Source organism: Prionailurus bengalensis, chromosome F2 (assembly GCF_016509475.1).
Source record: "Prionailurus bengalensis isolate Pbe53 chromosome F2, Fcat_Pben_1.1_paternal_pri, whole genome shotgun sequence".
NCBI lineage: Eukaryota > Metazoa > Chordata > Mammalia > Carnivora > Felidae > Prionailurus > Prionailurus bengalensis.
The window spans coordinates 12741615-12755213 of record NC_057353.1 but is presented as its reverse complement, the minus strand read 5'-3'; the positions used below and the strand labels follow the sequence as shown (position 1 = coordinate 12755213).

Genomic DNA, 13599 nt, shown 5'->3' with positions numbered 1-13599 from the left:
GTGCCGGGGGTGGGGGGTGGGGGGTGATGAGATGGCAGGCTGCACTGGGGATCCAAGGGGCTCAAGATGGTCACTCAAACCAAATTTAGCCACAGCTGGGGAGAGAGAAGTGTGGGCAGACACAGTAGACATTTAGGCAGGTGGGTGTAGGAAGCCAGACAGAAGGGGAGCAGTCAAGTCTCCCATGCCTGGGTTTCTGGCCCCAAGCCTTCCTCTTGGACTTATTCTCTTCTTTATTTAGGAATTCACAGAGGCCGTGGCCGTACATGTTTTTTGTGTTGTTTCTGAGCCTTTGTGTACAGCCCTGTCTCTCCTCTGAGCTCCCGGTTTATCATATCCATTTGCATGTTTTATGGGTGTCTCAGACTCAAAATGTACCTAAGACAGAATTCTCGGTTCCTTTACATTTCATAGTTCTCCCCTCACTGCCCCCCAGATTTCGCTTTTCTTCCACTCTTTTGTATTTTAGGTAATGGTCTCCCCTCCCCTTAGTAGCTTCAGCTAAAAACCGGGGTGTTTCCTTGTTTTCTGTCTCCTCTTCTCGCCTCCTGTGTAAGCCCCGGGCAGGTCCTGCAGGCTTTGCCTCCAGCACGTATCTGGACTGCAATGTGTCAGCGTCACCGTCCCCTCCTGCGTGACCGCTGCGGTAGCATCCAGTTGGGGCTGTGTTTGGTGTGTGTGTGATGTGCCGTATGTGGCCTGGTCTTTTTCTCCCCTCGGTTGCCTTTCTTGAGCCCAGACGACCTTCCCTCCTTTCCTTGGCGTCCCCAAGTCTATCCCTGCTTCGGAGCCTCGGTACTTACATCTTTTACTGGCGCGCGTGTGTTCCAGTCTTCACATCGTGTCCGACCAAACGTGGCCTCCCTGACCACCTTCTTTGCAGTGGACTCTGTGTCCACAGTATTCTGTATTTCATTGTTGTGTTTCAGATCCTGCAGCTGCCATTTACTAGCTGTGTGGCTGTAGCCAAGTTTCTCGTCCTTCAAAGTGGGATATTAGTACCTAACGGCTGCAGAGGGCAGTGCCTCAACTGTAGCCAGCCTTCAGGGAACGGTTTTCCTCATACCAGGCTGTCGCTGTGTGCTGTTTACTGGGTTTCCCTACTGAAAATGGGGACTTTCCATTAAGCAGCGGTGACTGAGAGAGCTAAATCCTGCTCACGTAAAAACCATGCAGTTGCACCGGGTGACATAAGAGTCAGGAAAAAACAATGTGCTCAGACAGAATACGGAAAAAGGAAAATGGTAAAGTCAGTGACAGGAATTGGAATGGGTGATTGGTGTGCGGCAGAAAATTGAAACGAGGAGAACAATGTAGCAGGCTGAGATGGAAATACAGAAAACACGTAGTGTGGACATACATGGGCCCACGTAGTTCAGTGACGCTTGAGAGCATCGCCGGGTCATACTGAAAGTGAAGGAAGGAAGCCCTCCGTCCTGCAGTGTTTGAGGAGACCTCAGTGGCAGCAGAAATAGCAATATTATTACAATGATGATGATGAAAATAATGACACAACAAGAACACTAACACCTAAGTGCTTATTATGGGCTGGGCAGTTTTCTAAGTGCTTGAGTCCTCATGACGGTGTTATATGTAGGTATTATTATTTCCTTTTCATAGAAACAAACCCTGAGGCACAGAGTAGGTAAGGAACTTCTCCGGGGTCACACAGCTGGTGCGGCAAAACTCAATCTGGACTCATATATTCCGGACCTCACACTCCTAACCACTGTACTGCCCTGCCCAGCTAAGTCGCTTGTGTTGTTTGCTTAGAGCGTTATATACAGGGCGTTCTGTGCTTGAAGCCCTGTCAAGTTACCGTTGGGGGAATTTCTTATACCATACTGACAAGCTAAACCACATTGCAGCAGGATAATGTAGCATATCCAGTATCTACACAAAAGAAGCAGAACAGTTCAGTGTGTCATCAAAGTCTCAGAAGAGAAAAATGGGCATTTCTGCATAACTTACAGGCTAAACATAGTAATCTTTAGATGCAAAGTATAATACAGGTGACCTAACACGGATGACCTGGCATACGGTTTAGAGAGGTGTCTAGCTGTTCTTTGCAATAGAATATTTGTATGTAGTTAGTTAAGATTGTTACATGGAGTTTTATGCCATTTCTCAATGAGAGAGGTCACAGGGTGACCTTTTCTCTAACCTAGTGATAAATGAAGAGGCAGATATATTAATAATTGTGAATTCATTTATTCAGTCATTAAATATTTACTGAGCATTTCCCATGGCTAGGCATAGGCCCTGGATGCTGGGCATACATAGTAAATAAAATAGAGGAGGTCTCTGTGCTTGGTGAGCTCACGTTCCAGTGAGAGCAAGGTCTGTCCCCCGCTCAGGTGGACGAGCACTTGACCGGAGTGAGGACAGAGCTTCAGAGTGGGCAACGGCATGTGCCGTGGACCAGACGGGGGCTAGGGAGTGCCCGGCAGCGGGAGGGGGCATGTGCCTGTGTCAGCTGCTGCCTGTGGACCCTCGTGGCGGACCCGTGACACGTTGTTCATTATCATTGTTCAAGGAGACGATATGCAGCAAGAAGAGGAGGGACCAGCCAGAAAACCACCGCAGGAAGATGACGATTTCCTTACAGGAAGTGACGCAGATGATAGATTTGAGCCTCTGGACGCTGGAGCATTTCATGAAGGTAGAACACATGTCTCTGGTTTCAGAGCAAAACACGATAGGCAATTTTCGTTATGATTATTGAAGTTTTCATGAGTATCATTAGTTTTTTATTATGATTTTTTTTAACACTTATTTATTATTGAGAGACAGAGACAGAGCATGAGTCGGGGAGGGGCAGAGAGAGAGGGAGACACAGAATCCGAATCAGGCTCCGGGCTCTGAGCTGTCAGCACAGAGCCTGATGTGGGTCTCAAACCACAGACTGAGAGGTCATGACCTGAGCTAGGGTCGGACACTCAACCGACTGAGCCACCCAGGCACCCCTTCATGAATATCTTTAAAACAAATACTTAATTTTTATCTGGTTTGTGTATATACACATACATATACATATACATACACATACACATATACATATACATACAAGCACATATATATTTTAACGTTATTTTTGAGAGCGGGGTGGAGGGGAGCAGAGAGAGAGAAAGAGAAGAAGAATCTGAAGCAGGGTCCAGGCTCCGAGATGTCAGCACAGAGCCCGACGCGGGGCTCAAACTCATGAACCGTGAGATATGACCTGAGCCAAAGTCAGACGCTTCACCGACGGGGCCACCCAGGCGCCCCTTTATGGTTTATTTTTAAGTTGAAGCTGAAAAGTTCAATGAAAACTAATCCTCCCCCCCCCAAAAAAAAACAACTAATTTTTCCCCTAAAATAAATATATATCCCAACTTTGAGTCAAAGCACTTTTAAGGAAACTGCCAGGATATACGAATTCTTTATAGAAAGTAAGTGAAATACTTTAGCATGTTACTTTTACTGTATACTTCTTCCTGGAGTGTCGTGTATTAGAAGAAATTCAGAAAATTGATGAAATATTTTACTTGGCTGTCTATCACAGGCTCTTATTCTAACATAAACTCCATAATCACAGTTTATAGAATACAGTTCTTAGCCTCTAAACCAGGCATTGACAACCTTTCTTTGTAAACAGCTAGAGGATCAATACTTTAGCCTTTGCAGACCATGTAGGTTTTATTGCAACTATTCAGCCCTGCAGTCGTAGTGCAACGTAGCCCTGAACAGTATCTAAATGGGTAAGTATGGCTGTGTTCCAGCAAAACGTTATTTGCAAAGTCAGGAGTCAGGCTTGCTCTGAGCTACAGACCATGATTTGGTGACATCTGTCCTGTATCAGTATCTTAAGTTAAATGCTGGCTAAATACCAGTTGTGTAGTTCACCTTGGATCATTTGCAGAAGGCAAATTAGACTCTCGTCATTCACTGTTGCCCTATAGAGAGAAATCATTTCTGTGATGGTGAAAACGTTTCTTCATAGATTTTGTGCTCTGTTATGCCTTAATATGACCCTACTGCAATTATTTGAAGCCTTGTTAAACAAGTACATATGTTTTGTTCTCACGGTATCTATTTTCTGTTCTTTTTTCTTAAAGTAGCCCTTTAAGACTTTAATGAGTTCATAAAAGATTTTTTTTTAACATTTTTACTTTTTTTTTTTTTTTAACTAAGCTCTGTGCCCAATGTGGGGCTTGAACTCATGACCCTGAGATGAAGAGTCACATGCTCTACCAACTGAGCCAGCCAGTGCCCTGAAAGATTTTAATCCATAAGTGTTGTACTCTGATTGATTGATGTTGTTTTACTTAGCATATGTGAACATACAAATGATATAATGGCATGTATATAATTTTATACTTAAAAGGAATCCCCTGAAACATCATTTAAGATGCATATTTCATTTCTGAAGAGTCAAACTGAAGAAAAAGAGCGACAGCACCCGCCCCCAGTCAACCATATAGCGCATCATGTCCCTCCATAACCATCAGAGTCCGTGGTTGAGTTGCTTTAGGACCCAGGCAACAACACACGACCACAAGCCACAGAGGATCTGGATCAGAGGTGTCTGGCAGGGTTCAGGGATTAGCCAAGCCTAAATCGAGTCTTAACAGGTAGGCAGACTGTGAGAAACAAGTAATAAATGAAATCCATAGCAGCAATCAAGGTAGGAAGGTCTAGAACCATAGCCATAGAGCCATGGATTCAAAGAGAGAATGCGAATATGGTCCACATAAGGTTGACTGATATGCCTACCCATGGTGTTCAATCTTAGATGCAATTCAGATCACCTAGAGAGCTTTTAAAAAGAATACTTGTGACGCACTCTACACAAAGTGAATTGTAATGTTTGGGGTATGGGGCCCCGAAAATGGATAATTGTAAAAGGTCGCCAGATCATATCAAAGTACAGCCGGGAGCGAGTGAAAGTGTGGCCAGGCTGTTTATTTTTTCACATCCTGCTCTGCTGGGTATGAACAAGCTCAGCCTTGCACACCTGTGCTCATAGCCAGTGGGAACCAGGTGGGGCCATAGCCCTTGTCCAGGCTGAAAATTGAGTGGAAGGATAGCCTGGTCACAATACAATTGGTAAATGGTTCCTAGGACTTTTTTAAAGCATAAAAGTAAAGTATATCTACTTTTCACAACATTCAATGTATTGGAAAACTACTTTAGAAGCAAGAAGTTCTTGATTTATGAATGAATGTATTTCCAGAAATTTAACATTCGTGCCTGTTGTCAAGGTTGGAAATACACTTTTCCGTAGAAGTAATGTTACCAGTGATGGATTGGTTTCCATACCAACCTGCAAAATTGTATATAACACATAATTTTCTGTGAAAAATGTACACTCAAAATGCTTTTGAGCTTGTATTTGAATTCAGCCGCACTGTGCATCAAGAATAGGCATTTATAGACCAGCTTTAGAACTTTGGACCTTTAGTTGTCACGTCTGGTAAAATTTCTCTGGGAACAAACAGTGTTTCTAACTGCTGAGTAGGGATGCTGATAAAATGATTTCCACATTTCCCTGGTATCTGTTGCTCCCTCCTGTCTTCGGCCAAGATGACTCAGGAAGATTAACAGGTCCTCGGAATTTGTCCTTGTCTTAGATGCTGCTTATATAACAGATTTCAGTTAAGACACTCAAATAATCTGAAACATAAGGAACTTGAGATTTTTGAGGTTAGGAGCTATAGATTGGGGGTAGAAAGAAATACTTCTAAAAAGTTTATAAACCTTACTTTATAAACTATAGGCATATAAACTAAAAAGTTTATAAAACCTTACTTTCTGACTTTATCTTAATTTGGAACATAGATTCAGTGTGAACTTAAAAGTTGTTTATTAAAAGTCTTCAGAAATTAAAAATATTTATACCTTGTGTAGTTGTCGCATTAACAAGGGTCACAGGAGTAGTGAGGACCCTGTGTTGGTAGCACTTTGCTATTGGGGGTGTGTGGGTTCAGTTAGGAACACAGTTGCCCTTCAGCTCCCCGTCTTAGAAAGTCTCCTCCGTTCTTCCTTATGTTCCCATCTGTAGACAGTGTGCTTTTGCTCTAGAAAATAGGACACCGCAGTGGAATGTGAAGTAGACTAGGAATTCGCCCCTTTCCTGGGTCCAGCCTTGTCCCTGTGTTATTCTGTCTCCTCATTAGTCCAGGTTATGGTGGTATTGAGTGGATTGAAGAGAAAATGTAGGCGTTTCTAAGTGTAGTTCTTGTGAAAGATGAAGTGTTTAGCAGAGAGTTAATAGGTATTTTCGTGTTCTATGTTAATATTTACTTTCAAAATAAAATCAATGATAAGCAATTAGAATATACATCTGCGGAATATATACGTACAGTTTTATGAAAGTAGTACTATTGATTTGATGTTCTTCTTTCCAGAAATTGAAGATAGTTACCATGTAGAAGAGACAGGTGAGATTTAAACTTAATACTATTCTTTTTTTTTTTTTATTAAAATGAGTCTTTTCCTGTAAAAGAACATCATGAGAGAGAGAATGTATTATCTATGTATTATCTATAATTATTTATTATTGTATTTTGTAATTATCTATAATTATTTATTGTATTTTGTAATATATCATAAAATGTGCAATATATATAGCTAATTGTTATATATGGCATATATGTATTGTATCATAATTTCATATATATGTTTCTTTGTGAATCTAGTTTTTGTGCTCTTGAAGTCTGTTTCCTGAGGATACATTCCCAGTAGTGGGATTACTAGGTCAGAAGATACAATAGAAGTACCTGTTTTGTAATCTTAAGTTACAAAGTCCATGAAAAGTCAGAATTGTGTAATGTCACTGGTCACACGTGCCCAGAAGATATGGCCGTATTGGAGATGGGCATCTTTTGGTAAGCCTGTGTTGGCCAGTTTTTCTTCCAGTGTTGAAGTAGATCCCTCTTTCTGTGCTCGAGGACCACGTCATATTGTTGGCTGTCACTTAGGACCTATATTGCTCAACAATATAAATCTGTAAATACTAGAATTATATGGCAGTCTGGGAGTACTCAGGTCTTAAGTTCAAGTGTAAGGGGCTAGGAAATGTTTGTATCCCTATTCAGGCACACTCTGTGGCAGGTGCTTGCTGAGTGGATGGGAGGAAGGCTCACCTGTACTGCTAGGTCTGTGGTCTCTGTCTGTCTGTCTGTCTGTCTCTGCCTCATTAGTCTTTTGCTGAATACAGTTGATATGCATAATTTAAGTGAGAATATTAGCTTCACCATTTTGGTTCGATTAGAAACCCATTGATGATGGGTCCTGTCTTCTTCAGCTTTCCATTAGGCATCTAGCAAAGGTAGTACCTGGGTGTTCCATGAGTGAATATAAATGGGAGCATCGTTATAAGGTGATTTTATACCTCTGTCATTACTAGATCTTGTGCTTTTCCTATTTTGAATATCAAGTGTAATCCTTCTTTAGACACATTTGAAGTTTCCTCATCATTTCTTAATTTATAGCTTCACAGGTCTATAACCAGGATATGGAGGAGATGATGTACGAACAGGACAATCCAGGTTTGTGATATGTGTTTCTGTGCGAAGCACTGGCCAAGGCCATTTTCCCCCAGGCTTAATGATTCACTCTGATTCGACTCCCGAGTGCTCTTTATAATACTCATAACCATTCTTGATTGCCCAGACATTTATGGAAATTTCTGAACATAGTTTAATATTACCTGCACGAATGAGGAAACAAGGAGATGTGTGTGTCAAACCACCGTTGGGATTCTGCTCTTTGTAGACAGGACACTGGAAAGGATACTGGGACGTTAACGAGGCAGTGTGGTAGAGCCTGACTGGTTCTGCTCCTTCCCATTTGTGATGAGGCAAATTATGGAACTTTATTCGGCTTAAACTTCGTTGAATGATAACGAGAATACCTATCTTACACAGTTGTGAAGATGAGAATTAATCTGCAAATACCTTAGAATGGTGTCTGGTAACGTGTTCGGTTATTTCACGTTTGGCCGAGGTGTGTGTTTTTTCCTTTTAGATCCCATGGAACCAGTAGCAGGCGGCGAGGAGAGAACATACCATGATGCAGGTATCAGACGAATATTTTCATTAACGGTAAACATCTCTTCAGGCTTTACAGTTGCAGTGCTGTGGTAACACGGTGATTTTTCTTTCAAAGGTGTCAGAGGAGTGATTTTCACACCTAATACAAGTCTTTTTGCTTTGTAATGAGATTAGATGATTAAAAATATATCAGGCTTTCATATTTTGCCTCACCCACACTGGCACCGCAAAATAGGATGTTAATCATTAATGCTCCTTTTTGCGTATTGTGCTTTCTGCCGGTTTGACGGATTTTTATGAAAATAATGTACTTGTCGTTTTGTCTCGTTTTGGGGCAGAGGCACTGATCACTGACTGCAGACATTAATATTGCAAGGAATAGAATTCTGTGTTTGAGATGAAGTTGTGTTTTTTAGCTAAGCAATGACACTGAATGACTCATTTAATACTTACTTTGATTTTATTCTCTTTTTTTGCAGATGACATTACATACCAAGACTATGATGAACCAGGTTTGAAAACACTTCTTTTTTTAAAATTTTTTTTCCCTCTGGCTGAGTGTTTATTTTATTTTTTTAATATGAAATTTATTGTCAAGTTGGTTTCCATACAACACCCAGTGCTCATCCCAACAGGTGCCCTCCTCAATGCCCATCGCCTACTTTCCCCTCCCTCCCACCCCCCAGCAACCGTCAGTTTATTCTCAGTCTTTAAGAGTCTCTTATGGTTTGCTTCCTTCCCTCTCTAACTTTTTTTTCCCCCTCCCCTCCCCACCGCTGTGGTCTTCTGTCAAGTTTCTCAGGATCCACGTAAGAGTGAAAACATACGGTATCTGTCTTTCTCTGTATGACTTATTTCGCTTAGCATAACACTCTCCAGTTCCATCCACGTTGCTACAAAGGGCCATACTTCATTCTTTCTCCTCAGGTTCGTGAAAACACTTCTTAACCTTAAGCCATCTTCTTGTTTTAAAATATACTCCAAGCTCGACTGTAGAGTGTGGAGAATAATGTTTTAAGCTGCAAATACCACAACTTAAAATACCCAAATCAATGGTAGTTTTCAAAGAATTTACTTGGGGAGACCATTTACCCCCTCCAGTAATTCTGCCATTGACTAAATAATTTCTTAAACCCTTTGCAAAGTCGCCCTAGGAAGCAGTTAAAAATTATGCACGAAAACTTACCTCATTACTTTATAGTCATAGCTGTCTTTTGACTAAAATACGTCTTGTGCATGGAAAACTAGTCAGAGTTTAACTCCTCTAGCTGCCTCTACCAAGTGATCCCATTCTTAGAGTGACGGATCTGCTAACATGAGAAAGGTACACACAAATTTCATTGCAGGCTTAGCAGTGGTGTGAAGAGAAGAGTCCGGGCACGTTTGTGTGCGAGTGGCACTAGAGTCAGATTTAGGCCGTTGTAGCTGCTTTTGTTGCCCCCACACTTCCCATGCTGTTTCATTAAACTCCATGAAGTAGACTCTATTTTTGCTACCTCCCAGATGAAAGAAATAAGGGTCAGAGAATGTAAACGATATGCCTAAGTTCATGGTGAATAAGAAATGATAAAACCAGGGGCGGACCATTTTTATTCCACCACCTTCAAGGACGGCTCTATCAAAGGAAAGAAGTCAGTTGAGTATAACCAAGACGATAAAGAAATGTACGGTGCTCGAAACATGGAGGACTTTCCATGTGCTGGACAGTTTGGGGGCTTAACATTTAAATATGATCAACAGAGAGTCCCTACTCTCAAGAAATTTGTGGTCTCCTGATAATTGGTGATTCTCAGTTGAAGAAAATTAGGAACGGCTGTGTATAAACCTGATAGGATAATTTATTAAGCATATGTATTAAAGGTTTGAGGTCCTACTAAGATGACCATTCACAGTGGCTATTTCTAATGGGATATGGATGATGCCACTGGAAGAATGCTGGGTTCTGTCTTTAAGAACTAATATTTTTATAAGAAATTAAATAACTTGGCTGCTATGATTGCATTTATATTTTCTTTTCGGTTTTGAATTTGAAGGAGAAAATAGGAATTTGGAAATTAAAAGTTACATGTAGAGATGTGACTTGGGATACTTTTCTAATTTCTGCCACTAATTATAGTGTTTTTCTAAATATGGTAGAAGGAACATGTTTGGAAGGCATTTTGCAGACTAGATCCAGAGACCCTTAAAATCAAACTTGAAAGAAGTGTAATATTAGATATCATGCTGATGAGAATGCTGTAACAGTACATGTATTTTCTTAGGCAGAATATCAGAATGAGTATAATTTAAAATGGTAAGAAAGAGTAATAAATATGACCTAAGAGGTCATCAAGATTTGGTGAGATACTTTGGATTACCTGGCTATAGAACGTAAACTTTTCAAACAATGGATTTAATAGAATAGAAGATTATTTGCTGTTCTAAAAAGATACCTTTGTCAAATTCGGGAACCAGACTAGGGAAACCAAGTAAACATGTGTAACTGAAGCTGTAAGTAGGGTGAAAACAAAATCATTTTTCATTGGAAACCCAGAATATATTGTGTATTAAACTCCCCACATCTAGACCCTGTGGCTTATGAAAGCTGGGGAGGGACCCAGCTGTCCACATAAAAACATTTAGAAAGCATCAAGCCTACATCGGATGTACCTAAGAAATGACATCTTACCATCTGATTGATTGATTCTCATCCTCCATATGTATTAACTGCCTTATGTCTAAAACATAGGACACTGGAGCAGTTCTGGTGAAGAACACACCCATGCTCCATATAACCGTGGACCCTATATTTTAGCGGGGAGTAGAAATTACACAAATAACTTCAATTTAGTATTTTGTTGCAATTGTGCTAAGTGCTGCTAAGAACAAGTATGGTGTGTAACAAGAGCATATAGTGAAGAGACCTACCTCGTTAGCGGACCAGGGAAGGCTTCCTTGAAGTTTGAGGTGAAGATTAGAGCCTTTGACAAGGCAAGGGGCGGGTGACTGGAGTGCCACAGGAAGCATCCAAGGTGTCTGGAGTGCTGGCAGTAAGGGACACGGGCTGAGATTGCAATATGTCCCGGCTGCAGAGAGTGCCTATCAGTAATCAGGGATGGTCACCTTCCCGTAGGGCATTGTTCAAGGCACTATAGAATCGGATACGCATTTTGTAAAGATTGATCAGTCTGACATGCAGCAAATAGACTGGAGAGAGACAAGAGTGGATATGGGGGGACCGGTGAGTTTAGTGTGCAATTATCCCAATCTGATCTTGCCCTGAGTCACATTTCTGCCAAAAGAGGAGTCAGAAGAGATGAGTTATAGGGAAGGGATGGTCAGCAGCGTCTCGTGCTGCTGGAGACCCACACGAGGTGAGCACTGAGAAAACGTGCATCGGACCTAGTACTGCAGCAGCCTCCCAGTGACCTTGGCAGGAGCCATCTTCCATGGACACAGGTGAACATGGACAGACCGAAACCAGGGTGATGGCAGTGAAGTTTTAACCAGGGTGATGGCAGTGAAGGGAAGTGGACAAGCTGAGACATGTAAGGAGATAAAATTGACAAGGAATGTTGTGTGGGTATAGCTGGGGGAAGAGAGCAAGGTGTCAGGAGCCCCATCCACCATTCTGGCTTGTGCCCTTGATGGATGGCGGTGCCGTATTCCTAAGACAGGTGAGACTGGAAAATAGGAACGGACCAAGAGGCCACGAGTCCAGTCTGTATGTGTTGATAGTATATGTCAAGATATCTGGGGGAATATCTAATAAGCCTATTGATGGTGCTTTGATCTCAGCAGAGACCTCTAATTTGTAGTTGTGAGTTTGGGAATCATGAGTCTATAAAAGGTCATCAAAGCCGAAGGCTGAGGTCACTTATGGAGGGAGGACGGTGTGGGGAGATGGGAGGTTCTGTGGCTGACCTTTGATGAAAGCCAGCATTGAATGCCGAGTAGGACAAGGATAATTGATGAAGAAGATTGAGAAGGAGAAAGGAAAGAATAAAAGGAGAACATGGTCACACTGAAGTCCAAGGGCAGTCATGTTTGAGAAGGAAGGAGCTGCTGAGAGATCTAACCTGGAGAGGGTAGAACGTGTCCATTAGATGGAATGAGGTGCTCACTGGTGGTCTTGGAAGAGCCTTTCAGGGGTGAGTCAGGGCCCAAGACCTGGTTGAGGAAGGAAGTGAGGGATGAGACAGCAAATGTAAATGATTCTTTGAAGAAATTAGATGGTGAAATGGAGGGAAGAGAGGGAACAGAGGGGAAGGGGCTCGAGTAAGCGCTTTTTTTCTAAGTTGGGAGAGACTGGAGCATGGTTAAATATCAACACAGTTCAAAGTGACAAAGCAAGCGAACGTTCACGGCTCCTTTGCCCTACAAATACCACCAGGAGGACAGAAGGTGCTGTATTAAAAATTGGCATCCCTTACTCTACCCCAGCACTGAGAGTACTATCTGAAAGATAGTAGGTACTCAGAAATTTTTCTATAGTAGATGGTCAAAAGGAATAAAGAAAATAGTAGAAAATGGTAGAAAATAAGGAAGCTCATTCTCAGTGAACCAGAAAATTTGAGGCATTTTGGAGAAAGGAAAAGGCTGGAAAAAGCTTGACTGAAAAGGCTGTGACCCAGCTGAGCCCGAGAGAAGAGGCCGAGCCTCCTTTGCAGCAGAGCTGAGAGCCACTGAGCCCCATGCAGGTGAACAGGAGGAGGAGGGAGGCAGTGAGTTCAGGGCCTGCCAGCTGAACCCTCGCTCGGAGGGGCTGGCACCGGGAGTGTTTGCCCTCCGCCCCCATGGAAGGTCTGAGAGTTGTTCCCCAAACAAAGGGAAAAGACATGAAAAAAATGGAAAAGAGAGTGCCGTCAGGAAGTAAACGACTTTTGGATCTTGGTGCTACCGCAAGTGATTGGGAAGAAACTTAATGTCCCCCATTTTATGTGAAGAAAGCTTATGTAATTGCCCATCTCTGGCTACAAACCCTTCCCTACCCTCCTCTGCAGCCTGCCGCTTCCCAGTGACTAAGCCCTAGGGGCTCAAGGATGAGTTAGACATTGTCTCTGCTCTCGATACCATACAATGACTGTTGTCTTATAGTGAGAGTTATGTAGTCCTAAAGGATTATTTTTTCTGTGTATTTTCTAGTATACGAGCCATCAGAAAATGAAGGGATAGAAAGTTCAGGTAAGCTTTTTTTCTAAACAGGTGTTTCCTACAAGTCAGCCCCACCCCCCTTATATTTATCAAATCTCAGATAACTTGTAGAACAAAGACAGATGTAGTAAGAAATACATTTTCGGGGCGCCTGCGTGGCTCATTCGGTTAAGCGTCCGACTTCAGCTCAGGTCATGATCTCACAGCTCATGGGTTTGAGCCCTGTGTCAGGCTGTAGGCTGACAGACAGCTCAGACCCTGGAGCCTGCTTCAGATTCGGTGTCTCCCTCTTTCTCTGCCCCTCCCCCGCTCTGCCCCTCCCTGTCTGTCTCTCTCTCTCTCTCAAAAATAAATAAACCTTTAAAAATTTTAAAAAAGAAATATATTTTCAAGTCTCCAAGGGAGTAATTGGATATTGCCAATATATTTG

General features: G+C 42.2%; 1 protein-coding gene across 1 annotated transcript in view; it reads left to right on the top strand.

Moving 5' to 3' along the window:
• ASPH (aspartate beta-hydroxylase) overlaps positions 1–13599 on the top strand; it is a 222555-nt gene that overhangs the window by 75856 nt on the left and 133100 nt on the right. The window contains exons 6-11 of the mRNA XM_043601141.1: positions 2537–2662; positions 6390–6422; positions 7476–7532; positions 8011–8061; positions 8516–8548; positions 13161–13199. Coding sequence (XP_043457076.1) covers positions 2537–2662; positions 6390–6422; positions 7476–7532; positions 8011–8061; positions 8516–8548; positions 13161–13199 — 339 coding nt within the window. The remainder of the gene's footprint in view (positions 1–2536; positions 2663–6389; positions 6423–7475; positions 7533–8010; positions 8062–8515; positions 8549–13160; positions 13200–13599) is intronic.